Here is a 26,442-nt window from a genome sequence, read left to right on the forward strand (position 1 = left end):
CCTTGTCTAGTACTCAGGCTCCTCTTCGGAAATCACGTCGCCGGCGACTTCTTCGTAGTCCTTCTCTAAAGCTGCGAGATCTTCCCGAGCCTCGCTGAATTCGCCTTCTTCCATACCCTCGCCCACATACCAGTGGACGAATGCGCGCTTGGAATACATGAGGTCGAACTTGTGATCCAGCCGGCTCCATGCCTCGGCAATGGCCGTCGTGTTGGAGAGCATGCTGACCGAACGATCGACCGGGGCCATCGCACTGTCGGCGACGCGCTTAGGCGGTGAGTAATTGATACCTAGCTTGAATCCAGTGGGACACCAGTCAACCAGGTGGAAGGAAGGTTTCGCCTTCAGTGCGGCCACGGCTTTGTTGCAGTCGCTAGGCACGACGTCGCCACGGTACATCAGGGTCACAGCCATGTACTTGCCCTTATGCGGATCACATACAACCATTTGGTTGGCAGGTTCAGCGCCTGGAAAACTGTCAGCTTTGATGTGATAAAGAAAAAGGTGGTGTGATCACATACATTGGAAGGTCAGATCCTGAACCTTGAAGCTCTCGTGCGAAACACGGTTGCTAGAGATCACAGGTGCATACGAGATCAACGGGTAATGGATACGCGGGAACGGCACCAAATTGGTCTGGAACTCAGCCAGATCGATGTTGAGAACGCCGTCGAAGCGCATACTCGAGGTAATGGAGCTTACTACCTGGGCGACCAGGCCGTTCAGGTGTTCAAAGCCAGGACGGGGAATATCCATGTGACGACGACAGATATCATAGATAGCCTCGTTGTCAACTAGGAAGGTGCAGTCGGAATGCTCGATGGTGCTGTGGGTGGACAACACGGCGTTGTATGGTTCCACAACGGCGGTAGATACGCGAGGAGATGGGTAAACCGCGAAATCCAATTTGGCTTTCTTGCCGTACTCCTGCGCTAGATTTTCCTGGAGGAGAGAGCCAAAGCCAGAGCCTGTGCCACCACCAAAGGAGTGGAAGTTAAGAAACCCCTGTAGAGACGAACAGTTGTCTGGGGGAGGTCTGGATGTTAGCCGATGAACGGATACAGATCAAAATACCACATACCCGCCAAACGTCGCACACGCTCAAGAACCTCGTCCACCATCTCCTTTCCAATTGTGTAGTGGCCCCGAGCATCTGCATTGTATTAGCGCCCGTGCATACATATTCACACAGTGATCGGCATAATCATACAGTTGTTGGCAGCATCTTCCTTGCCGCTGATCAGCTGTTCGGGGTGGAAGAGCTGGCGATAGTTGCCCGTTCGGATCTCATCGATTGGCTATGTCACCCAGGGATCATCAATATGCCATCCAGATCTTTCTCAGGGTTGTGCTAGGAGAATGACGTACGCTTGGGTCGAGATCGACGAAGATGGCACGAGGAACATATTTACCGCCGCTCGTCTGGGTGAAGAAGGTCTCGTAGATACCATTGGGGCCAGCATCGTCGGTTTCGTTGGAGTCGACTCGCCCATCAGGCCTGAGACCGTGCTCCAGAAGGTACCTGCATTCGCACGCGCGAGGGTCAATCGATGTGCGATCATGCATAACAAGCGGGTTAGTGAACTTACAGCTCCCATGCGGCGTTACCGAGCTGCACGCCAGCTTGGCCAACGTGGATGTGAATGACCTGATGAATTGACGTGTCAATATCCTGTGGAACTGACCCTCAAATGGAAGCTCGACACTCGGACTTGCGGGCTTGAGAGAGGGGCACTGGGCCGCCAGCCTCAAGTCCTGAGCGTAAACATAGGGGATGGTAACAAACGTACCTCGCCTCGGCCGGGCATTGTGCAGAGAATCGATTTGAATCCTGAGGGTAGAAAGGTGAAGGAGTATCAACTAGAGATCAATGAGAAACGTTGAAGTCGCGAGTGCCAGGTGGGACGCGGTGGGCCGCTAGTGAAGGCCCCTGATCCGCGAGTCACGACTGGGAACTGGCGGTCGGCATATCACGGACGTTCGTGATTTGCTTCGCTTTATGTCTCATCGTTTTTTTTTTAAAAAAAAAATTCGGTGCTCTTGGACTAAGAAAAAATCCTGCGAGGCCCGATTCAAATGTTGTCAAATGCAACAATACGTGCACCAGATATCCGTTGATCAATCTCGTGGCTATCGTAGCTTGAAAAAAAAAACCCTCAAAACCCTCAAACCCCTCAATTAATCTGATATGATCCTCCCATAGTAAATTCCACTGTCCTTGACCTTCCATGGTTGTCATATCCCATATCGGGGTATACTTACTATTCCTTTTGCTTCGCGTGGTAAAACGACCGGAACTCAGACGGACGGGCAAGCAAAGCCTGGGGAGTATCGAGCTCTACCAACTGACCACGCTTCAATAAAGCCACGCGATCGAACCGTTCAATATATCGAAGACTATGGATGACAGATATAACCGTCTGCGAAGAAAATTCCCGCTCAAAGATGTTCTGCATGATTGCTTCCGTATCCCAGTCCACACTGAAACCCACGCCAAGGACATCAGTATCTATATCAACCCGTCCATGGGACTGACTTACCTGCTAGTTGCCTCATCTAGAATGAGAATTGAGCTCTTCGTCACTACCGCTCGTGCCAGAGCAAGTAGCTGTCGCTCACCCATGGACCAGTCTGACAATGATAGTTCCTGGTCAAGTTCTCCACGACCCTGGGAAGTGCCGCAGATCTTCTTCCAGAGGCCCACGGTCTCCAGGGCTTGAATGAGACACGCATCCGAGACTGGATTAATTTCAGAGTCCCGGTCCAAGTTGAATCTGAGGGTTCCTGGCATGAAGAATGGATCTTGGGGAACTACATTGACACGAGACCAGACAGCGCCGCAGGAGAGGGTTGATAGGTCGACATCATCGATTTTGATGGCCCCTTCCTGTACTTCAATCATTTGCAGTAATCCGAGAATGAATGATGTCTTGCCACTACCGGACAGGCCGCAGATAGCGACCTTCTCACCCGGACGAATAGTCAAAGACAGATCGGTCAAAACGGGCGCAGATGTCGGGCTGGCTTGAAGTTAGCTACAAGTCGGCCAGAAACAGAGAGTATACTGACTTGTACGTGGCTTTGACGTCTTTGAATTCGATCTTCCCACGAGAAGGCCACTGCGCCGGAGGTGGACCAAGCGACTCCTGGCCCTGGTCCTCGAGCGGCGTACTCGCAACGAAGTCCTGTACACGCGAGACCGCTCCGATGGAGGTCTCGAGAGAAGTCCACATCTTGATCAGAATCATCAAATCCTGATTAAAGCTCAAAATCAAATTCAATGCAACACCGATCGCGCCGGCACTAAACTGGTCCTTTAGTGAGACGACTAGCGTAACGAGGATGATGGCCAGCGCCATAACAATGCAGTCAAGAACGAGCTGCAGCCATTGCTGGATGCAATAAAGCATATAGAATGGCTTCTGCGACTGATTGAGAAGCTCCTCTAGGCGTTCCTGGAATGGGTTCTGCCAGCGCATGGCTCGAATTACCGAGATTCCCTGCATGGTTTCCACGAAGTGGGTGAAGAGTGGAGACTTGGCTTCGATGTCTAGTAGTCGTACCTGGCGAGATGTCCGCAGGTAGTAATTTTGGACGAAGAACAGAACGACTGCAAGAACAGGAACCGTCACAGTGAGATATTTACCCATAATGCAAAGAAGTATCAGTTGTACTACACAATTTGTGAATGCTGTCATAACTCATTAGCTTCACTTGAGAGTAGAATAGCGTCATCTTACACATGGACGTGTTCACAGCATCGAGCGGTAGGTTCATGTCAATCAGTTCTAAATCCTGACTGAATCTTTGTAGTCTCAGCACATCGCGCCTCCCAACCGTTCATCGCCGGTACTTACCGGTTCGTCGTCAGGCCAGCATCTACTTTCTGAAAGAAGTTGAAAGGTGCACTTTCGAAAAGAGTCAGCCAAATTTCTGCGGTCTCACGATAAAATTGAAGATGATTGATGGTACCTCAAGGTAGTTTTGAGCAAGTATGAATGCATTCTAAGGCCCGAGTTGTTGATCACTTTCACAAAAAGTACCCTGTACCAATGTCAGAACTATTTCCAGCATTTTGAAGGTTAAGAATTTTACCAGCAGGCAGATATCAGACAAAAGACACCGATTGAGAAAAGGACAGTGTAGACGCCAATGTAAAGCCCGAGCTCTTGGTTCGGATGTTTCTCATTGTAATCGGACCACTGTTGCAGCCATACCGCTACCAAGACATTAGTGAATGATGAAAAGCTCTAGGGATATTTACCGAGCTTACTTGAGAATTTGTCGACAAATGAAACAATAGCTATTGACGCAGCGAGGATTGCAATGAGGACTCGCCCGCTACTTTCAAAGTAGTAGGTGTAAACAGACCAGTTACCTTTCCTGCGGGAGTTATCTGCGTCTGTGTTATCTGCCTCGGTCGCACCGATGTTACTCAAAATGGTGGTAGCCGCTCCCGTCTTCTCAATGATGGTGTTTCCATCATCAGAGCCGCTCTCGTGGACTTGATCATGTGAATCTTCTGGCCAAGTTGAGCGAACTTGATCGTAGGTCCCTGTAAGAATGATTTTCCCACCCTCCAGCAGGACAATCTTGTCCGCAAATGGTAGTAAGCGGTGATTATGAGTTACAAGGACGACTGTTCTTCCAGATGCCTTGAAATGACCATCTGCTGCAAAGAGACGATTAGAGATTGCAGCAACAGACTTGTTGTCGAGGCCACTGAACACATCATCCAGAACTAATGTTGCTGCTCGTGAATAGACGGCCCGAGCGAGAGACTGCGATTCTATTAGCAAAACGCCGTTCATACATATCCCTCAATATGCAGCAATGTAGTCACGCACTATTCTCTGCTTTTGTCCACCGCTAAGCGTTATACCAGAGCTTCCAGCCTTGGACATATCCCCACCCGGGATATTCTGAAAATCATTCTCCAATGCGCATGCCCAAACGACAAAATTGTACCACTTGGGATCAAAAGTCGTGGCACCGGTGATATTTTGACGGATGGTGTCGTTGATGATCCATGGTGTCTGCGGACAGTAGGCTACCATTGACTGAAAAGAAGTCATAGAGCCGTTTTTGCAAATGGTTTCTCCTATAGCACTTTCCAACAGGGTCGATTTTCCACTTCCAACCGAACCTATGATGGCGGTGATGTTGCCCTTTTTGATGGAGAGGTTCAGATCCTGAAGAACAGGGTTGGATCCCTGTGACCAGGAAAAGCTGGCACCTTGGAACTCGAGCACCGAGTCCAGGGGTAACGCATGGGTTGAGGATAATTCGATATTCGCCTCAGTCAAAGATCTCCCAGTGGGTGCGCCGAACGGCGCTTGGACACAGTACTCTTCAATACGATCAAAACATGACAGTGATTGGTACAGCTGCGGAAGGGCTTGAATGAAGTTGAGAAGTGGCTCTGTCATCAAGGAGATCAACGACAGTGACGTGAACACTCGGGTAGGTAGAAGCGTGTCTCCTCCATGGACCGACTTAACTATGGCAAAAATTGTGAACGTAGCATATGGAGCTAATGTCACCAGTACGTTCGCTACACGTAGTCAGCATGGTCAACAGCGCCTCGGGGACGTTCCATACACAAGGCAATCATCCAAATTAAAAGGATTCGGAATCGTTGAGAGGCTTGCAGCTGCGTGGTTCGCAACAGCGAAACTGCTCCATTTTATAGTATGGCCCCAAATAGAGCAATATGAGGCTCGAAATGTCATATATTATGCAATCACAATTTACAATTTTTATATCTATTCCTGCCGTTTTCCTTTTTCTCCGACATGAAGTTTCAAAGCTACCTTTGATGGTATTGGCACCGACCACGCATCTTCTACTTGTCTGCATTCCACTATATAGATAAGGCAATTACTATACTAGCCACATGGCTCCCTTTTCTGAATAGAGTTGGAGTGAGCCGACTATCATCCGATTGAACTTGACCCGGCTTCCAGTGGCCTGATCCGCGATGTGGGTGAATGCCGGGCCTCCGTCGTAGGGTAAATTCGCGATGTGGGTACTGTGCCCGATGATCTGCGAATCAAGAGCATGTAGGGAATCCCCAACATCCACCATTTAAAGGAAAGAATGAATCTCCTTTCGATCATTACATTGCCTAACTCTAACGAGATCGCAATTATGGACGTTATCGTGGATGTTCTCGATACATTCTTGCTGGATCGGTTCTATGCTTGGGCTCTTCCTGCAGCTCCGGGCCTGCAAGGTGTTGCCGATCCTCTCTTGAATCAGCATGTCAATCTCTATTACCATTTAGAGCCTTCTAAATGGGCGGGAGCGAGTCAATGGAAACGCGATCATGTGGTGAGACAGGCATTGAGTTTATTCATGCTTTCATGGTGAGTTTCTCTCGGTGATTTTCCAATCCGTCAATCTAATTATGATCAGGGCATTTGCAACAATACTCTACCTGAGCGGTAGCTATATCATGTACCATACATTATACGACAAAAAGCTAGAACGGCATCCGCGATTCCTCAAAAATCAGATCCGCATGGAGCTCCACCAAGGCTTGACATCAATCCCGGTCATGTCTGCTCTCACTGTTCCGTTTTTCCTCGCCGAAGTTCGGGGATATTCAAAACTTTATGACTCTGCGAGCAGTGCTCCATTTCCGCTGTGGAATTGGCTTCAGTATCCGATTTTCATTCTGTTCACTGATACTGGAATCTATTGGATTCATCGTTGGGAGCACCATCCTCGTCTTTACCGGTGGTTGCACAAGCCTCACCACAAGTGGGTGGTTCCGACACCGTTCGCTAGCTATGCTTTCCACCCGTTGGATGGATGGGCGCAGAGTCTGCCTTATCACTTCTTCCCCTTCATTTTTCCTTTGCAGAAGGTGGCATACTTGGGATTATTCATGTTTGTCACGATGTGGACAGTGTTGATTCGTAAGTTTTTCGTGATACGGCGCGTGGGTAATTGTTTCTAATGTCATGCAGACGATGCCGAATACATAAGTTGGTCAAAGGTGATCAACGATGCCTCATGTCACACCATGCACCACCTTTACTTCAACTACAATTACGGACAATACCTCACGTTGTGGGATCGCCTCGGAGGCACCTATCACAAGCCCAAGGGGGACAGCTTTATGGAAAGCAATGGAGCGGCCTATTTGGACAGTCACGGAGCTATGAAGATCGTCGGAAAGGCTGAATAATGGCCCGGTCTTTTCTTCATTTGACACTATTGACACTATAGAATTATATTTAATACACATAATACATTCTTTATGAGAAATTGCAATGACACCACTGAATGAACTCGTTCAAGCTCCCCATATCATCCGTCGCGGCGCTGTCCAGATATCGGAAGTTGACTCCACGCTGCTCGGTAACATCCAATGTTGCCTTGAGTAGCCACCAGAGCTCTTCAGCGTGTTTTGGGTAGCCCAAATGGAGATATTGGTCATCATCAAAGGAGCCAATGACGGAGTCCCAAATACGCTTCCAGTTTTCGGCTGCAAGGCTGATTCTGTCGACTGACAAGTATGGAAGAAGGCCTGCCCTGGTCTGGAAGGCGAGAGAGTTGATGGCTATTCAAATCAGTACAAAGGTTGATTTCTTTGCTGAAAGGGGCCGCGTACCGTAGATCAAAATCAAGAGATGTTCAGCAGATATCGAGAGACTCCAAGAAATCGGGGCCGTTTTGGGGATCTCGAGTAATTGAGTGGCTACCCCCCGCAATGATGGAAGTGGAAGCTCCGTCGAGTGTGTTGCGGCAATCTTGCTGAAAGCAGATGCACTTTCAGCCTCCCACAAATCAGCGCTCCAGGGAAAATTGCAGTCCATCTCAAAGATGGGAATCGCGGGATGGTTTTTGAGGCAAACAGTGAGAAAACCGTCGGCAAGGAAAGCCCAGGAAGCTATTCTAGAACGCAGTTAGCAAAAGGTCTACAGTGAAAGGCAAATAGACGGCCCTGTGAGAGAAAGGGATACCTTAAACACATCTCTTCGGCGACCAAGTTCTTCCAAGTAACATCATCGCAACTAAGAGGTATCGCACTGCGCTTGAGATGGAAGATTCCCAGAGACCTAACAGTCGACACCAGACACGGATGACGGATGATACGAATACGACGTCTAGTACCCAAATCGTCGCGTGCAAATTGAAGCATCTCGATGATCAAAGCACTCTGTAGTGTTTGAACAGTGGAGAGCAAATTTGCAGGATCCATAGGTGATGAAACAGTCAACAGATGTAAGACTTGCCGAAAAATAAACTCCTCTGCGACGTCAATAATCCAAGACGAAGAAGTGGTCGTATCGTCCATGACTGTACTGTATGCTGCACCAGCAAGAAATATTGCAAGGAGCAGGGGGGTTAGAAATCGCACCTGGATCGAAGCTGGGGGAATGAACAATAGGCAAGTGCCAATGGAAGGCATGAAAAAAGACTGAGATAAAGGATGACATATTGGACACTCCAAAGACGGTTGTAAGGTGCATGATGTCGAGTTCTGGGTTTTCACTGCGTATTCCCATAGACTTTGACGTTTCCACTAACTCCGAGGTGATTTCGGTCAATTGATTAGAGAGATTTGATGGGAAAAGAGCGTCGGAAAGGTAATCGGAGAGGAAGCCCTCCTCTCCACCCAGGGGATTTGATGGGTAATCGCCAAATCCAAGGAAGGCGGACAGCGGGTTGCTCGGGATGAGGGCATCTTCAATGTGAGAGTACAAGGTTGCGAGATTCCTTGGAGTCGAATTTTTTCCAGTCTCTCCAATTGCAAGCCGATCTTTCTGAACATAAGGGCTGGCGAAATGTCGAAGGAAAGAAAAGGCTCCACCCTGTCTGGCTGAGGGTTGCGGAGTTGTAGAAGGTGAAGGCGAGGAGGCAGCTGCCGAGCATGTCGACCCCGGCGATGGCGAGGGTTGAGCCGCGAAAGTGCATGGCCGTCCGAGAGATGTACAACGTGAGCATGGTAGATTTTTATCGCAAGCTGCTTTGGCTTCGAAGCAAGAGTCGCACGACTGGCGTTTTCGCCCTGCCTTCCCTGCTTCTGGAATAGGCTGGTCGTGTTTCTTCGCACACGCTTTGACATGTCTTCGGGTCACCTCCCTGGAAAGTTATTGGAGACAGGTCACAGAGGTTCCGAGAGCTGAACGCGAATACTCACGTCTTCAAGAAAGATTTCCCACAGAAAGGACAACTCGACGAGAGCTGCTGTTTATCTAGTAGTTATTAGCTTCTCACTCCCGTGCGCTCAGGTCTTCAAGACTTACGAGTTGCCTCATGGCGAATCAAATGCGTCTTCCTCAGATAGCTTTTTTCACACTGTGAACAGTTAAACATGATACATAGTCCACTGAGAATAATGGCGAGGGAAAGTAGAGCGTGTAGGGAAAACCCTGGTAGGGAATAGCCGCAAATTCGCAGTAGCAGGCGGTCGGAGATTCCCTACCCGGTTCATCCTGTCGGTATTCAACCGCGCGTTCAAGTCCGGGCTTCTATTCCTTTTTTTTTTTCGCAAGGAACTTGATTCTTCTGGTCCTGACTACAGTGATATTTATTCACAGATCAAGAAACGAAACTCTCAACGTCCACGGGGGGGTTTATCAAGAGCAGAGAGCCGGGGGACTGTGACTATCGCTACGGAGCCCAAGTGGGTGATCTTGAGAGGATGTGGTATATTCATAGTTTAACGAAAAGTATTAACTCATATGCAAGATATCAGATGGAAATATGCAGGCCAAGATAGAGAGGCAAATGATGATGTATCTGTAAGTGAACAGTCGAAATAGCTCAAAATATTATGTTTATGAGTGGACCTTCCAAAGCACATTACACACGCTTGTCATGGTCATGGTCATGGTCATGGTCATGGTCATGGTCATGGTCATGCTCATGCTCATGCTCCACCGTGACAGGCGGAGGCGGCGCAGGCACAACACCCTGCTCCATCATATCTTCATGATTATGCGAGATACTGCTCATGTGTCTGAAGAAGCGATTACGGGACACAGAGGAAGCTCCACTGCGCACGGACCGTGCATCTGTTGATGGACGTCCAGAGGACATGAAGGCGCTGTGGTGCGAGGGACGACGGCTCTTCGATGTCCGTGATGAAGTCCGACTGCGCCGTTCTTCTTCCTCTTCGGCCACTTCTTGGATTCTGCGCTCGGCAGCTTCGCGGTTCGTGTTGCGGACGATATCTTCGATTTGAACAGAACGGTCTTCGAACACGTCGCCCATGATGTCGCCGCTCGAGATGCCAGACATACCGAGGGAGAAATCGACGTGTTTGTGGGATGTTGATTGGCCTCTGGCCCGAGCCGCGGCGGTGTTCATACCTTTGCGGAGGATGGAGTGTTGACGACCGGAAACGCCAGTGCTTGAGCCGCTGTTTTCGGGAATTTTGGAGTCTTCGATGGCGACTTCGTCGTCGGCGGCTTCTTCAGCTTTCGGGGGTGTTACAGGTCTGTTGCCATAAGAGACGTGGAGGGGCATGCCATGTTTGGCACCGGGCCAGTTCATGCGAGGACCCTCGATGCCGATCTCTTGAAGGGCAGTCATCATCATACAAATAAATTTGTTGCGGCGTTGGAGACGAAGACCCTCATTTTGCCAGTTGGATTTGTAAAAGAAGACGACGTTGAGGGTCAGGGAGAAGTTTTCGGTAACCTCGCGCAACTCAGTGAGGATGTTACTTTGGAAATCACGTTTTTCGCTACGGCAAAACTCCAGCAAACGTTGGCGAAGACTGTCGATTTGTTCGATGGACGTGCCGTACTTGATAATGATGGGAACTGCCTCGGCCAAAGCACCAGATCGGCGTTGGTTGAGAATGAAGAGAGTGTTCAGGTAGCTGTTCGGAGCCTGGACGACGTGGCCTTGCATTTTCTTGAATTCGGTGTAGAGCAAGGTGATTTCCTTGACGAAGTAGTCATCGCCAAGACCTGCATCACCGGCGTTACCATAGATCGTAACTCGGTCACCAACGTCGAAGGGGTGCTTGACGAAGACGAAGATGATAGACTGCAAGAATTCCTGAGCCGTGGCGGAGAACAACCAAGACAATGCAAGGATAGTAGATCCGGCGGAAGTCAGAACGCCAGCAGCCGACGTGGAAATCAGAGACAAGAAGACAATAATCACAATGACGATGATGAAGAACATGAAAACATCATCCAGCTTGGTGACGACCGAGTCCAGGTCCTTCAGAGACGCAGTGATAGCCTTGCGCTCACGGCCAATCTCCACACACGCGGCTTCGAGTTCCTCCATTGAAATATCACCGTTCATATCACGATCGAACATTGCAAAGGCAGCTTCGGCTTCATCGTTATTCTCAAATGCCTCCTTGAGATCACCAGAGAAAACGGTGTCAAAGCCATCGCGGACGAATGTACGGTAAAGACGACGAGCCAGGACCTGGCAACCAGAGGTAGTGCGCAGCAAGGTGAGAATGACCTGGTAAGGATCACTGCTACTTTTGGCGGCCTTGCCGGTAAAGTCAGCGGCAACGGCACCGGCAACATCGCCAACCTTATTGCCGACCTTGCTCAAAGCACCCTTGGCCACCTTGTGTGCCTTGCCCGCAGCCTTACCGGCATAGCGTAGAGGGGTCTTGGTTCCGGTAGGGGTGTCGTCGGCCGTCTTTTCCTCGAAAGCCTCATCTTCCTCCTCGATGCGACTGCGCGACCAGATGTACAGCTTGACCAAACTTCCAATCTGGAATTTGTTGATCTCGATGCGATCGGCATAGGTGCGCAGGTGGAAACTGATCGCGATCAGCTGGATAATGACTTTTTCGACCAAGTTGAGGATGGTCCAGACGAAGATGACAATGATAATCTTGTTCAGCGTATTTTCCCAGCTGCGAGTAGCCTTGTCTCCGTCCACGTGATGATTCTTCATCGTAGGCAAGAATGATACCTCCACGCCGAGCCACCAGAAGAATAGCGCCGCGTGCAGCTCGAGTTGCTTGCCCATGTCGCGCCATTTTTTGGCATTGTTGGTGAAAATACTAGCCACTACTCCAATCAACGGTGGTATATATTTGCCGACAATCTAAAGCACTTGCTGTTAGTGATCGGGTTCGGAGAGATGTCAGTCGCATTGGAAACTTACTCGGCCAGCCCAGAGCGTCAACCATACGATTTCCAACCAGATCGCGAACCACATCAACTTGACACCTCCAACGCTGGCATTGGGATATCTGAGACCCCCGACCAGCAGGGGGACCAGGATGATGAGTACCACGGGTACAATGTAGGTAACATAACGGACGATGAAACTAGACTGGTGCAGCTTCTTCACGAAAGCCGAAAGTTTAGTATTAGGGCTCTCCGGAGGCTTGTAAATAGCAGCCTTCTCATGGAGAGGGTTCGTGGCCTCGTCGAAGTCATCGACGGGCTCGCGCCGAGATCGCACTCGACCAATCGAGTGGTGCTCGCTGTCACCAGCTTCACCCTGAGTAGACCGAGACGCCACGCGCTCGGCTTGAAGAAGCATGAGGTCATCCTCGAGGCGAGTGGCCTGCTCTCGGCGGGCGGAGGGAGTGCGCATTGCCCTCTGCTCATCATCCTCATCATCATCGACGACATAGGAGGTGTCGACCTTTAGATGGTCTCTGGGGTTGCGATCGGTGACATAGGTATCGTTCGGAGGGCGAGGTATCTTCCGCATACTTCTGATTTTGTTCCTGGAGATGGAAGTCTTTACGCTCTTCCACGGGGGTTGACATCGTGGCACCAGGCCAAAACGAATGTGGTGAACCGTTGGCTCTACGGATCAACCTGTAGAGACGGTATGAAGAGTATATCCAAGGTAGTGACAGAGCCTAGGTGCAGTGGACACCCGTAAGTTGATAGGCTCAAACAAGCGAAAGTAGAATGAAGCAGTGCTGAGCCGAGCTCAAAGATTTAGGAGAGAATGAAAGAAATCACGATCCGAATAAGAGAAGTGAAACCAGTGGGCCACAGTGGGTCGCGGACGAAGCAGAGCCTGGACTTTCGGCTCCAGGTTCGAGCGCCAGGGTTGAGGTCCGATCTACAGAAAGAGATAAGAGACTGGAAATCAAAGTTCTCATGTATGTGGACAGTTGTCCCAGATGATGCTACACGAGTCTATACTTCGGGATAGTCCTTCAAACTGACTTCTTTGTGCCATAAGTTCGTTGAACATGCCAAGAGTACCACGTAATGTCCATTGAATTGTGCACGCATCGCGAAACCCCATCTCCGAGTGATCTTAACCCTGAGAGGTTCACGCTCTGATCCTCTGCTCCACCCGGTGGCGTTGGGGGCGACAGCCACCGGCACCAAATTCATATCACCCGAAGCTTCGCAAAAAAAAAGGTACCCTTCTCCCACCTATGTAATAAGGGCTCTCGTCAGAATTTTCACTTAAGATCTCTTCTCGAATAGATCGAACCAAAGTACGATCTCGTGTGGACAATCTCAACCCACGACGAGACACCCCTGCATCGAGTGATGATATCACCCACCGATGTCTCCATGGAAGTCAGCCTAAGTGGGTCAGCATCATCCACACCATCCACATTGAAGGCCAACTTCACCGAAAGATCCTTCAGCCGAACTGCCAGCTCCCATACCCATTTGTGCACCCCATAATCAAGGACAAGATTATGCGATGAATGGACCAGGATTAGAAAATATGCATACTGTACTGTAGCCCCTCATCCCTCATCCACTCGTCCCCAATCGATCACCGCCGATCGCGGGTGCGGGTGCGTGTGCTATTTGTGATACTGTAGAGAACCGGGTCCCGTCGCGAGCGTATAGTATGCATGGACCCTGCAAGTGCCTTCCTGTGTTCGTCCATAGGTGCCTCTGATTTGTAGGATCATGATAGAGGACCTTGTCCTCTGACTCTGGAAAGTAGGATCGTCGGTGGAGCGGGAGGCCGTTGACACTGCCAAGAGCGTTTTACCCGAGGTCTCGATTTCATTGGACTTGGGAGGGTCCAGGGGGCCCGATGTTTTGATCTATCTGTTGTGGGTGAGGGGCTGACAGGATTGTGGTCCCGTTAAATGTTGACGTTTCGAAGCTGATATTTTTAAGTACTTACATGAAGGGGGTCTAGGCCAAACGTTATGTGTACAGAGATCAAGCCGCGCGTCATATTGACTTGGATTTACGGGTTGCATTGGACATCTGGAACGGCAGGATCGGTCGCAAGAGCGAAGCACTATTCATTTCTTCAATGAAACTCCGACTATGATAAAGAGGAGATGTTTAAAGAAGAAGGGGGAAAAAAAAAAAGAGACAGATATACCGAGACTCCCTGCTCCCAGCAGCCACGGTAGAAAAAGTAAGACATAAGAGACATGAAGGAACGCGTATGATGACATGTCCGCTCGACACTGCAGTGGAGATAGAAGACAAACGAAAAGATGTTTACACGAAGGCAAATGTGAACATGTCAATGATGCAAACTATGTGGGAAGAAGCAAAGAGAAGAGTGTCATAAGGTTTGATGACCCGTTCATCGCTTGACAGAGAAATCGGATCGGTACCGCTCTGATGGACGGGGTGTTTCCTCGGGGTCGAGGTTGGATGGTGGGTGCGATGGTCGTGGTGTCGCCTCCGAGTCAGGCGTTGGGCTGCAGTCGGTGTCAACACCGGAGCCGGAATCCGCTGCATCGTCGGAGGCCTTGAGCTCAGGCGTAATGGGATTGGGTGCGCCGCTTGGGGTCAGTCCCCCGGGTGGAGTGATTTGGCCATGCTTCAGCTTGCCAAAGCTTGGCTTCGATAACGATACTGGGGAGCTAGGTCCCGAATAGATCGAGGTATCATGGTGCGTGAGCGAAGGTCGACGTCTCTGTGAAGGCGACGATGAGGGCTGCGGAAGAGACTCACGAGGGCTGAGCGGCTCCTCAATTTCAAATTCCTCGGCAATACTGAGCCCCTCAAAGCGATCTCCAAGACCGGTGCTTGCGGGCGATCCCAATGGGGCATCAGAGTCATCGGCGTCTCGTTGGTTTCGTAGCGCTTCTCGCTCCTTCTTAAGAAGCTCTTCGCTGCCACTGACCACACTGCCACGGCTGTTAGTCCGCATCATCTCAATTCCAAGCTTGGAGCCGGGTCGACGGCTACGGGACGGCGGGCTCTTGCGGTGTTGAGAATTGCCAAGCTCTTCATCCTCGTCGTCTCCTGATTCGGCACATTCGTACCTCTTCTTTTCCAAAGACTCCCGCTTGGCGCGAATGGATTCACTGGATCTTTGCTTGCGAGGCGTGAGTGCACCGCTTGGATCCATTGCCGCGGGTGCGGTCCTAGCATGGAGGAGATTGGGAATGGGCACTGCCTTGGTGTCCGGAGTGCCGGGATTTTGATCCTCGGAAATCCCCAGGCCTCCAGGGCCATGGTCCCAATCATCGTGGTGGCGGCTGATGATCACCGGAACTTCATCCGATTTGATATTTTCCATGTCCCCAAATACGCTACTGCTCACAGAGTCGTCGCGGCTTGAACCTCGATAAGAACTAGGGGGGCTTGGGAACGAAACCAGACGATGCCGAGCTGGGGCTGTCGTCTTGAGGCTGCGTATTCTGTCGACCAGAAGGAATAGGAACAGACAGAGGCTGCGACGGGTTGTAATCCTTAGGCGGCGGTTTCCACAAACACCATTTACAGAGCGCCTCAGTAAGCTTGGAGAGAGTCGGAGGTTTCTCAATGAGCGCGTCGAAGTTGTGGTTCTCAGGAAGGTCCTTTAGGTAGCCGGTGACCGCGATGATCGGGGTGTGTCGATTGGCACTGCGGGTCTCGCGCACCATACGTGAGAAATCGGCACCGTTGACCTGGGGTAATTTGTACTCAGTCATGATGATGTCGAATTGTACTTCACTGAGAGCATATCGCATAGCTTCAGCACCATTGGTGACCGTGATAGTTCGACAGCGCAGCTTCTCAAACAAGCGCTCCATCACCAGTCGCGAGACAGGGTGATCCTCACAGATAAGCACATCCAGCGGGCGGAAAAACGGCCCATCCTGAAAATTAAATTGTGACAGCCGGCGAGAGCTTTGTCGCCGACGCTGGACTTTGAGCAAAGCTTTAGTGCGAGGGTCCTCATTGTCCGAAGAAGAGGGTGAGATATCCAAGAGTTGACTTCGACGTTTGTGGTGAGCAGGCACAAATGACTCTTTACCAAGTGAGCTCAAGTCGGTACCATCTTGAGAGCCAATGGTCTGCGATCGAGCTCGGCTTGCAGGTACGCTTCCATGCCTGTGACTGGATGGATGCTTCTCAGGGGAATGAGCAGCCATACGGTTGGCTTTGACGGGAGATGAAGCGACCGATCCAAGTCGGAGGTTGGGCATGCGACCCTGGTCAACAGAAGAAGGCTGGAATGTGCCACTAGACTGGTGTGACGCACTTGAGGAGGATCCAGATGTCTTGCGACGCTCATGGTTATTTCCAGTACTAAACTGCACCAAGAGCGGCGATGAAGGCTGCGATGGTCGGCTTGGAGACGAATTTGCTTGGCTCAAACTAGACGGCGAGGACGGTCGGTTGTTCCCCTTGTTCTGCGACAGCGTACGCTGCAGAGACATTGGGAGCGGACTTCCCTCCAGGAAGGCTGAGAATTCGTCAAGGGTGTCTGAATGGTGGAAGAGGAAGCCGAGGGTTGACGATGCTGCGCCTGCATGGCTTCCTGGCGCATTTTATTGATCACGTCCTTGTTCGCCTTTTCGAGCATCGGCAAGTTCTTGAAATTGAAGCTGCCAAAGTCATCGGCCAGGGCTGGCTCGCTCAATCTTCGACTGCGCGAGTCCCGCGCATCCCGAACATGGGGTGGGATGTGTAGTGGCATCAGGGGACGCTTCATCGAATTGACCTGCGAGCGCACTTTGAACAGAGCATCGTGAGGGCGATCTGGATAATTGCCTTGCGTGACGGGCTCCTGTGACGGATTCTCATCTTCCAACTTCCTCGGCAAATGCCTGGAGACTAGCGCCGCGAGCGTCAAAGTACTCGGTGTCCTCTGGATTCTCAAGGTTCGGCACAAACTCAGCCTTGTCCTCCAAAAGAGTGTCCCAGTTGATATCGGAAAACCATGGGTGATGACGAATTTCAGCACCACCGTTGGGGAACTTCTCGTCCACGTTAGCTCCAATGCGCTCGCGCGGGTTCAGAGTCATGAGCTTGTTCATGAGATCCAAAGCTTCTGGGGTAGTGTACTCCGCGGGATCATCAGGCCAGTTGATTTTCCGCTGCAAAATGTTCTCAAAGACTTCATCAGGCGTCCCAGCATTGAAAGGAGGATACCCAAAAATGAACTCAAACATGATGCAACCCAAGGACCACCAATCGCTAATCTCATCTTGGCCAACACCATTGATAGTCTCCGGTGCCAGATAATCAGGGGTTCCAACAAAGCGTCGGTCGTGATCCTCTGGATCAAAGAGTGCCATCACTGGGGGAAGCATACCCTGCTGCGGAGGAGTGTTTTGCGCCATTGGGTTACTGAAAGTAGGTTGCAATGGATAGAGATGAGGTGACTCTCCGGCATCACTTTGCGCATCGTCCTCAGCCAGACTACTGGATAGCATGCTTAGGGACGGGGCCGCGGAGTCGCTGATGGGACCAATGGAATCGTGCAGTGAGAATGTCCTGAACATGCCATTTAAGCTGTCACTGCCCGCACTATCACTGCGGTAGCCAGATGTCCGACGGGAGCTCTGTCGACTCAAGGCGCTCTGGTTAAGGCTGAAGTATGACGGCTGAGAGATATTGGCCGCTACTTCTGGCGTGATGAGTGGAGTAGATCCAGGGGAAGATCCCGCTTGGAAATCAAAGGAGGCGGAACGCGAAGACGCAATCGACATGGCCCGAGGGAAAGGTCCCTGCTTAAGGAGATCAGGGGCCGATTCATTAGGACTCTTCAAAACACGCTTCTGACGTCCAACGAGACCCATGCGAGACAGGCCGAAGTCGGTCAATTTCAGATGGCCGGTATGGTCGATCAACAGATTGTCTGGCTTCAGATCACGGTGAACAATTCCTCTATTGTGGAGGTGTTCAACTCCAAGAACAACCTCGGCGACGTATTTCTTGGCCCAGTCTTCGGGGAGACCACCAAGAATTTTGACGAGTGAGGCACAGTCACCTCCATTCAGATACTCCATAACCAGATAGAGATACTCTTTACTCGAGAATGTCCAATATAGTTTAGCCACAAAATCACTCTCGCCCTGCCACATCATGATGGCGCGTTCGGCTTTGACATTCGTGACTTGGTTCTTGGCAATCATATCCGCTTTTTTCAGGACTTTGATAGCGAAGTATTCTCCAGTCGATTTCTTCTTGGACAGATACACACTGCCGAAAGCACCTTTGCTGATGGGCTTGATGATCTCAAAGTCCTTGATGGATGGCGGTGCAGGCCGCGGTTGTTGACTGACCGAGGGTAGCCGCGGCGACGGGGGCGGCTTTGTAATGTCCGAAGAGTTGGCTGACGATTGTCTGCGATGATGACGACAACTGTGAGCCGTCTCGCCGGCGTAGATAGACGGTGAAACAACGGGCGATGGAAGGCCTTCATTTGAATAACGAGGCTTGGGCATCCTCAGCGGAGAATGAGGGCCTGAGCCGCGGGCAGGTGAAGGCTGCCGACGGGGGGAGCTCGATAGGTTGGGAAGCACTAGGCTTCTTCGTTTCCGGTCAAAGCTCCTTTCCGAGGAAGGTGAGTCTGTTCGCATACCCGTGAACGCAGATGGCAAGCTACTATCACTGCTATCGCCTGCGTCAATTTCCGCAAGAGACAGACGATGCCGGGATTGCTGTGAGGTTCCCAGAATGCCGGCTATGCTCCTGTGAGACTTGGGGGGTTGGGCACTCCATAGGACTGTTCGATCCAGTTGAAATTGCAGCTGATGCCGGCCTGTTCTCCCCTTGAGCCATCAGCACATGATCTGGGGAGTTTCGCATAGACATCGTGAGAGCAGAGGTTGGTTTCCTTGGTGTAGGAGCTGCTGGCTGCGCTTGCATGGGTAAAGATTCCTGAGAAGGGGACGGCTGTGAAGACTCTGCCTCTGTACCCTCAAAGTCGGCAGTGATACCAAGATTGCTGCCCATATGGGTGTCCTGCAAGGCTGCCTCATCTTCCGAAGAGCATGAGGAATCACTGAGTTGGCCTGCAGCTATGCGCTCGGCTTTGCTCAGCGCAGCTGAGATGCATTCTTCCACGAGGACTGTGTATTCGATGCGAATACGTTCAGCGTATTCGACAATTTTCCGATGGCGGACCACGGCGTCAACCTTTGCCTTTGCTACCATTTCTGTGTCCGCAGAGAGAGCAGCAAGGCCTTGTTCCTGTTCGAGAGTGTTGGAACTGGGTGACTGCCACTGCAGGACTTGTGAAATGCGTGATTCTGACTGCGGGGACAGTGTTCGGAAATCCTCACCATTCTCTGGCCGTGAAGACTCCCTCAAAGCCGGCATGCTGATTTCCGCCGCAGTATCGCAGAGATCGAGAACCAGCTCCACGATCCGAGCCAGCGGTCGTCGTACGGTGAATGCTCGCGGTCGGCCAGGAACTATGCCAGAGGCCGAGTGATCCCGTGAGCGAGGGGGTGTGCCCGGGGCAGAGTTGACGCCCGATACGGGCGCGGATGATGGGTGTGAGCTAGCCGGGGAGGGCCCAATGGGCAACCCTTTATACTCTGGTTGAAGAAGGGGCATGATGTTGCCATCACTACCGATCAACGGTCTCCCTTGACGGGCTTCCAATGCATCCAACACTTTCACAATAGCATGCCGGTGCTCAGTGAGGTTTTCCTGCGCAATTTGTACGTCCATCTCAGCCCGATGCTCCTGAAGGCATGAATCGGTGTGTTTTTCGAACCACCACGGTGTGATCTGGCGTTCGCAGATACGACACAACACTGGAGTTGGGGCAGGGTGTTTGGAGGGATCGGGTTCGGTCGCGGCGGCCTCTGCCAGTGTTGTCAAGTAATTCGCAAGGACCTCTGCTCCAACGCCCAAGGATTCCACCAAAAGGGCCGGTAGATCAATGGTAACTTCTCTCGGTTCGGTTAAAGGTCGGAGCATCCACATGGACTGTATTTGATATGTGTTAATCACTGATAGACAGGGGCATCACCTCCGAGAACTTACATGTCCTGCTTGGTCGTCCGTCCGGTCATAAACCATGATACCCTGTCCCTCCATGTGAAGGACATCATTCCTCCGTTCGCCTTCGTCCTGCGAAGGGTCCACGCTTTCATCGATGGTCTCGCTCTCGGTGCTATCCGCTGTAATAGTCGGGCGCGGTTCGGGCGCGTACTTCAGAACCGAGTCTGACCCCATCTGCACCGCGAAACGAATGAACCGACTACGCGAATCATCCTCTTTCATTGCCTCGATTGCGTCACGGAACACACTCTTATTTCCAAGGAGGATCTCCGAGATCATACGGCCCTCTACAGTCTCCGGAGCCGAGCCGACCACCTGCTTCCACGACGGGCTGACCCATTTGATGCGGCCCTCGAGATCGAGGTCCACGATAGTGTTCAAGGTCTGTTCCGCCGCTTCTTTCAGGTCTTCCCGTTCCTCTCGCATATCGTCGCTCATAGTTCGAGTCATTTTCGGGTGGATGTTCCGAGCCTCCTGCCGTAAGGCCGTAACGGCGGGAGGCGCGAGGAATTGAGGTTTGGGAGAGCCATTGTCCGCCATGCTGACACTGTCCGTCCAGCAGGCGAAGCGACAGCCGGTAGTAGTGTATTCGATCGTATTTAAAGCACCAAAATCACGTAGAACGAAACAAACAGCTTGTCGAGTGCAAGCAGAACCGTCTGCTGGTGGGCAGAGCGGGTGCTCTCGTGGCTGAGGCTATCGATTCATCCGTAGAATCAACAGGCCATGTCGCAAGTAAGTAGCACAGGGGAAATCGATCGGTCGACCGCGAGGCGCGATCGATAGTCGCGAGGAGGTGGGCAGGTCGAACTTGAAACACGGAGGATCACGGAAGCCGTGACTATGCGGGGAATGGCGCGACAGGGACGCGCAAAGGTCATCGACGTCAAGCCCAGCAGAGGCTGACCCAGAGAAACAACAGACAGACGATATTTGATAATGAGTAGAGGATATTAAAAAAAAAGAGGGCGAAGTCCGAACACCAAACGGAGAGAGGGGGAGACAGGGCGGTCAATGATTGGATGAAAGCGCCCAACTGGGTACTGTGCGTGTCTTTTTTTTCTTTTCTTATTCTCTACCTCTTGGACATACTGCTGCTGGTTATGCCGGTATGGAATTCAGTCACTCAAACACTACCTTACTAGCTTACTAGGTCCCTACCGTGAGCTCGCATTCGAAAGTGTGTGCCTAGCACATTCTTGTCAGGCTCTCATGACGTGGTGCAGCTATACAGAGTTCACTGACATGGCGTCGAGTCTGGATCCTGCTCTTTGTAGCTTTGCAGTTCCTACGTACTTTTGTGCTTGCTCATCCATCGTATCGGATCCCTGCCCTGCGCCTCCTTTGTGTGCCCTCTTATCTATGTTTCATCCGAGCTGATGTAAACCCATCCCCCCTCCTGTCCGGCTATGGGAAAAGAAAATCTCGGACCCGATCCCTTCATGCCGTGTAGCTTCTTAGCATGTCATTCCGACCCGCTAGTCCAGAATTCGCAAGCGTCATCTCACTGGACGCCACCATCTGCTCCTGGCGTGGACACATGAGACCTTCCCAAACGACCCGTGGGCCGGGTGAAGGCCTCAAACATTGTCCTACTCATCTTTCACCTATTTCAAGATTATGTGATCAAAGTTGGGAGTGGAGACAGAGACTTCCTAGTAGGACGGCACTGCATTTGTTCTGCATCGGGATCGGTTGCACTGGCCTGTGACACGATCAGAGACGCATTTCATCCTGCGTCGTCCCTTACTGGTCCTCATTCACGGCCTCGTCCTTAGGGGGGAATTGCCGATTCGTGTCAATCTCCCAATCTCACGAGGGAATGGAAGATCTCCCTCCTCCCCTGCCCCATCTGGATGGAATGTGGGAACAAGGTAGGGAAGAGAAAAGAGAAAGAGTGGTCCGTGGCGATCACCGGCTCCACCGTTTCTTCAGATTCCCCGGTTTGCGGGGTATAGTCACCTGATGCTTCAGGACCATCTGAACCACTCATTCTGGCTCATGAGACTTCAAATCCGGTCAGCATGAGCTCATCTCTGAACCTCGCAGGTATTAGCGCAACAGGGGCGGTGCGAAAAATGGCCGGATAATCCACCTTGTACGGTTTCACTGGCTGTACCTCATGCCAACGGCCCCAGACTTGCAAAGATACTCCCCGAGTAAACTTTATGCTCGTCTCCTCGCCGAGGGAATCCAATCGTGCTGATGGCCAAATAGTCGGCGTCCGCCTCTGATCTGAAGGGGATCTGGTGGGCTCCACCGAGGGCTGTGGGATGCGTGATCCGGCCTCTTACCGTGGACAGCCTAGGAAGCTAGCCGTGACGATCCGTTACGTACGTTCAATGAAATGGTGAATAATCTTGAATGCCCAACTTCCCAGGAAATTGGGGTATGCTTGAGACAGGCTTCTTAGGTTGGTCGTCGCCTCGGCATAGTAGTATGTTCCGTTTGACTTTGGAAGCCAGGAAGGCATTTAGTTCGGGAAATAAATTCGACCTCGTAGGTCTTGAGGAATATTTACTGCATCGCTTCGTCGCTTCCTTGCTTCCATCGAGTGCCGCGTGCCGGGTTTCCAGCTACATGAATCATGGTCCGGGCGCAACAGTATTGAGTGCTTCCAACTTTGGCTGGATTGCACTTGAGACCTCACGTGAATTGACTTAGAGCCCGTATAAACTGGGAATGCAAGACCTCAAGTTCATTGAATGAATCACTATTCGTCAATTCGGACAAGTTCCTGGTACGGTGTCATGAAGCACAGCAGGCGTGTCTGCGGAAAACCCCCAATATCCTGCTTGAGGAGGTCTCGGATATCTAAGGCGCTTCTTGTTTAGAATATCCTCGCCTTGCAAGAGCAAGTGGGTAAAAAGGGAATATTTGAAGGCAGCTTGAAATGAGCCGACTAAAGATATAGTATCTGGAATTAAGATGTCACTTTAGAAGGTATTCACCTGTACACATCATCCAAGGCCCCACCTTGTCACCCATATCCTTGTGCCCATGTAGAATCAAAGCCTCTAACCATGGGTGCACTTAAGACTTGAGAAAGTTTGAAGATAAGATATCGATTTCGTGCTCCCTAATTTCTATCTTTTTGAAGTGATCAAGTATATCCAGTTCGTGTAACTTGGTTACTCTAAAACTTGGTAATGGTTCCTAGGCTACTTGAAGACGGAACCCATGAGATAAAGGCTGGAACCTGCCCCAGTGAGAGCCTGTGTCTACAAGGGGCCTAGCTGTATTACGTTTCTAGCATTGGAAACCAACCAGGATCATGAGACAGGACGATTATCTCCAAGGTTTTCATTGAAAGAGCTATTCATTACCCAAGGTGTGGGACAAAGATATGTTGCAGAGTTTTGAGACTAGATCCTTTCGAGAACCACGTCGCAGTATGCGGCTCTGTGGCTTGAAGGAGCTTGAATTGGTCGACTTGTTCAATAGCATGGAAGGATTGAAGAGAAAATGGTGGCTTCAGCGCCGTACGAAGATTCTGGGGTTACGAATTTTGCCTTATAAAAAAGGTGTCGAACCCGTCAGCTGCTGATTAATTCATCACCCATTCTGCCTTGAGATGCATCCAACCTTGCACCATTCGGATCCAAATCCATGATAGATATTCTGCCTGGTATCTGAGATCATCCGAACTGTGGCTATATGTCGTCAACAGCCCCAGTGGATGATCCTGCTGCCCGACGAAAGCGGGCCGGGAGAAAGTATACGTCACGGGCTTGCGAAGAATGCCGTCGACGAAGGGCAAAGGTATGTTGAGTTGCAGCTCTACGAAGCATTGAAGATATTTGCTTGTCAAGATGGTGCTGAACTGGGATTGTCTGGCAGTGCGATGGAACGAGACCATCTTGTTCACGATGTCTCGATCGAGGCATTCGTTGTCAGTATTCTACTGCTGAGGATGGAAGACAACCAGCCCCTAAGTCATATGTTGTGATGCTGCGTAACCGCATCGAGCTACTGGAAAAAGTCCTCAGGTCGCACGGTATTGATGCCGATGCTTCTGTGGCCCAATTGATAGCAGAGCATGAATCCTCAAATCAACCAACCAATCCAAGTTGCGCGGCAGGGTCATCGAGTGTCGATGATCTATGTGTGACTTTCGATGGCGCCCTTACCCTTGATGAATCTCTGAACTTTGATCAGGATGGTGAGGTCCGGTATTTTGGTCCTACCAGTGGGCGTCTGCTATTCCGATCTTCAGCAAACGGTGAGACTTTACGAGCTCCTTGTATTGGTGTCAATTGCTAAGACCTTGCAGCCTCTCCAACTGAAGATGCGTATCAAACAGAAGGCTCCTGCAATGGTGGTGCATCGGGAGACCCATCTTGCAGCACGTCCAAAGTCTGCAAGACCCAAACGAATGATTATATCAACATGCCGGGGGATAGCTCAATATCAGATGAACTCGAAGCTTATCTCATCGACTTATATTTCGAATGGGAGCAACCGTGGCTTCAAGTAGTCAACGAAACACTATTTCGCGAAAGTTTGGCCCATGGTGGCCGGTATTGCAGCCCGCTCTTGCTGAATTGCATTCTGGCTCTGGGTTCTCGCTATTGCGATCGCCTTGAAGTGCGAACAGACCCAGATGATTCAAACACAGCTGGCAAATTCTTCATTGCCAAAGCCGAAAAGCTCATTCAACATGATCTGAGGTGGCCAAAGATCACGACTATCCAATCCCTGGCTATCATGGGCATGGTATACATTGTAAGAATCCATCATGTTGCCAGACAACCGACTTCAGCTGACACACGATGATAGGCAATGGGCTCTGATGCCGCTGGGTGGCTTCATCAAGGAATGGCAAATCGCCTTGCCCTAGATATGGGGCTCAACATGGATCCTGCTGTGCTGGCGGAAAAGGTCGCTCTGCCACCGATTGAAATTGAGTTACGGAGACAGATATACTGGGCGCTTTACTGCCATGACAAACTTTCAGCAAGTTACACAGGCAGAGTGTGCACTTTGCTGGTACGTTCAAATTCTAATATGCACAAGATTTGAGATCTCATCAGCTCTTTCATAGGATTCTCAAGGCGCCGTCAATATGCCATATCTTCAATGCACATCCGAAGTTCGCCTCCCTGCTGCAAATGGAGGGCTACGAGCTGCATCCTGCAAGGAAGTGACAGATTTGCATCGGTCAATGATCTCCCTCTGCCGTATCCTGGAAAAGATCCTCCTCTCCCTGTACGCTTACCCTGTTTTCTCGTCCTGAACTCGGCTAACATAGCCTAGATGGTCACCAAAACCGCTCATCCACGCCCACCAGCGCTCTGCATTCTTCGACTCATGTATCCTCGAGCTCAAAACATGGGCTTACGACTTACCCTCTGAACTCAAAATCGACCGACCAACTGGACCCTCACGATTCCCTCACGTTTACACCATGTCTATGGTGTACCACACGCACACCTACTACTATGCGAACCATATTTGAAGGAGCAGGATGAATCAGACGATGCGAGCAACACCACCTCCCCAATCGACCCCCAAAGAGACGGGAAGTCATGTGCATCTCTCAGACTCCAAAAAGCAGTATCCAGCTGCAGCGCCTCGGTTAGGTCAATGGTTATCATCGCTCAAAAGTATAGACAGACATTCGGAAGCTTCAAACTAAGCCCCATCACTGCTACCCACTGCATTTTATCTGCTGGATTGATCATCGTCGAGAAATGCTGTTCTCTTGATTACTCCCAGCTGAAGCAAAATTCCGGGGACGATGCGCCTCGCATGCTACCCCCGCACGCGGCTGCAGGTCTGTGTTTCCAAGTTCTTCGAGAACTCTCTACATCCTGGAATATCGCCAAACGAATTGGTCGAAACCTTGAAAAGTTATATTTCCAGCGCTATGGAGTCGAACATCTCCCTCCACTGGTATCAGCCAGTGATTCTGCCAACGAATCCTGGTCAGTGGGTCCAAATGGTTCATGGGAGACAGGGATCCTTCCTTTGAATGCTTTCGATGGGGCGTTCGATATCCAGAACGCAATATTTGAGAATCCTCTTTCGCTCCACATAGAGAATCTGTTTGCCCACCTGCATACCCCCAATATGGACCACTTTCACCATCAGCCTTTTGATGGCACTCAGCAGGATCCTCAACAGGATGACCTTACATCAAATGAACTCTTTGCGCACAATCTTGGATTTGCGTTTTTGCCGGATTGTTTGCCGAGTGATTACACCATGTTCGATACCTTGAATCAGATGTATTTAGAAGAGACTTGGTAATATATTTTTAGAACAAGGCCTGCGATCCATCCAGTGTTGAATCCCTCGT

General features: G+C 50.8%; 7 protein-coding genes across 7 annotated transcripts; 2 read left to right on the top strand and 5 right to left on the bottom strand.

The window, feature by feature from the left end:
- Positions 1-6: 6 nt before the first annotated feature.
- N7477_005182 (tubulin alpha chain) lies at positions 7-1,808 on the bottom strand (the record flags this gene model as incomplete). Its single annotated transcript, XM_056966845.1, has 7 exons — positions 7-467; positions 522-1,025; positions 1,082-1,153; positions 1,211-1,298; positions 1,369-1,522; positions 1,590-1,648; positions 1,791-1,808. The coding sequence occupies 7 exons, from the start codon at positions 1,806-1,808 to the stop codon at positions 7-9; spliced, it is 1,356 nt and encodes a 451-aa protein (XP_056823626.1).
- A 453-nt stretch (positions 1,809-2,261) lies between these two features.
- On the bottom strand, positions 2,262-5,614 carry N7477_005183 (uncharacterized protein; the record flags this gene model as incomplete). The annotated part of the gene is made up of 10 exons (XM_056966846.1): positions 2,262-2,481; positions 2,541-3,020; positions 3,070-3,691; positions 3,741-3,799; positions 3,858-3,908; positions 3,973-4,044; positions 4,096-4,219; positions 4,274-4,781; positions 4,848-5,554; positions 5,602-5,614. The coding sequence occupies 10 exons, from the start codon at positions 5,612-5,614 to the stop codon at positions 2,262-2,264; spliced, it is 2,856 nt and encodes a 951-aa protein (XP_056823627.1).
- Positions 5,615-6,150: 536 nt separating this feature from the next.
- Positions 6,151-7,195, top strand: N7477_005184 (sterol desaturase family protein; the record flags this gene model as incomplete). The annotated part of the gene is made up of 3 exons (XM_056966847.1): positions 6,151-6,368; positions 6,418-6,923; positions 6,975-7,195. 3 exons carry the CDS (start codon positions 6,151-6,153, stop codon positions 7,193-7,195), a joined length of 945 nt encoding a protein of 314 aa, XP_056823628.1.
- Positions 7,196-7,265: 70 nt separating this feature from the next.
- Positions 7,266-9,272, bottom strand: N7477_005185 (Zn(II)2Cys6 transcription factor; the record flags this gene model as incomplete). The annotated part of the gene is made up of 6 exons (XM_056966848.1): positions 7,266-7,570; positions 7,622-7,905; positions 7,974-8,310; positions 8,372-9,096; positions 9,155-9,201; positions 9,261-9,272. The coding sequence occupies 6 exons, from the start codon at positions 9,270-9,272 to the stop codon at positions 7,266-7,268; spliced, it is 1,710 nt and encodes a 569-aa protein (XP_056823629.1).
- Positions 9,273-9,819: 547 nt separating this feature from the next.
- On the bottom strand, positions 9,820-12,666 carry N7477_005186 (Mechanosensitive ion channel family; the record flags this gene model as incomplete). The annotated part of the gene is made up of 2 exons (XM_056966849.1): positions 9,820-12,048; positions 12,109-12,666. The coding sequence occupies 2 exons, from the start codon at positions 12,664-12,666 to the stop codon at positions 9,820-9,822; spliced, it is 2,787 nt and encodes a 928-aa protein (XP_056823630.1).
- A 1,821-nt stretch (positions 12,667-14,487) lies between these two features.
- On the bottom strand, positions 14,488-20,681 carry N7477_005187 (protein kinase RIM15; the record flags this gene model as incomplete). Its single annotated transcript, XM_056966850.1, has 6 exons — positions 14,488-15,445; positions 15,489-16,584; positions 16,638-16,948; positions 17,016-18,852; positions 19,046-20,066; positions 20,124-20,681. 6 exons carry the CDS (start codon positions 20,679-20,681, stop codon positions 14,488-14,490), a joined length of 5,781 nt encoding a protein of 1,926 aa, XP_056823631.1.
- Positions 20,682-23,820: 3,139 nt separating this feature from the next.
- On the top strand, positions 23,821-26,393 carry N7477_005188 (fungal specific transcription factor domain-containing protein; the record flags this gene model as incomplete). The annotated part of the gene is made up of 7 exons (XM_056966851.1): positions 23,821-24,033; positions 24,111-24,363; positions 24,415-24,866; positions 24,921-25,130; positions 25,186-25,349; positions 25,398-25,557; positions 25,602-26,393. 7 exons carry the CDS (start codon positions 23,821-23,823, stop codon positions 26,391-26,393), a joined length of 2,244 nt encoding a protein of 747 aa, XP_056823632.1.
- Positions 26,394-26,442: the final 49 nt, after the last annotated feature.

The sequence above is a fragment of the Penicillium maclennaniae genome, assembly GCF_028827695.1.
Source record: "Penicillium maclennaniae strain IBT 15551 chromosome Unknown utg000004l:1.0-3007600.0:1.0-3009580.0, whole genome shotgun sequence".
Taxonomy (NCBI): Eukaryota; Fungi; Ascomycota; class Eurotiomycetes; order Eurotiales; family Aspergillaceae; genus Penicillium; species Penicillium maclennaniae.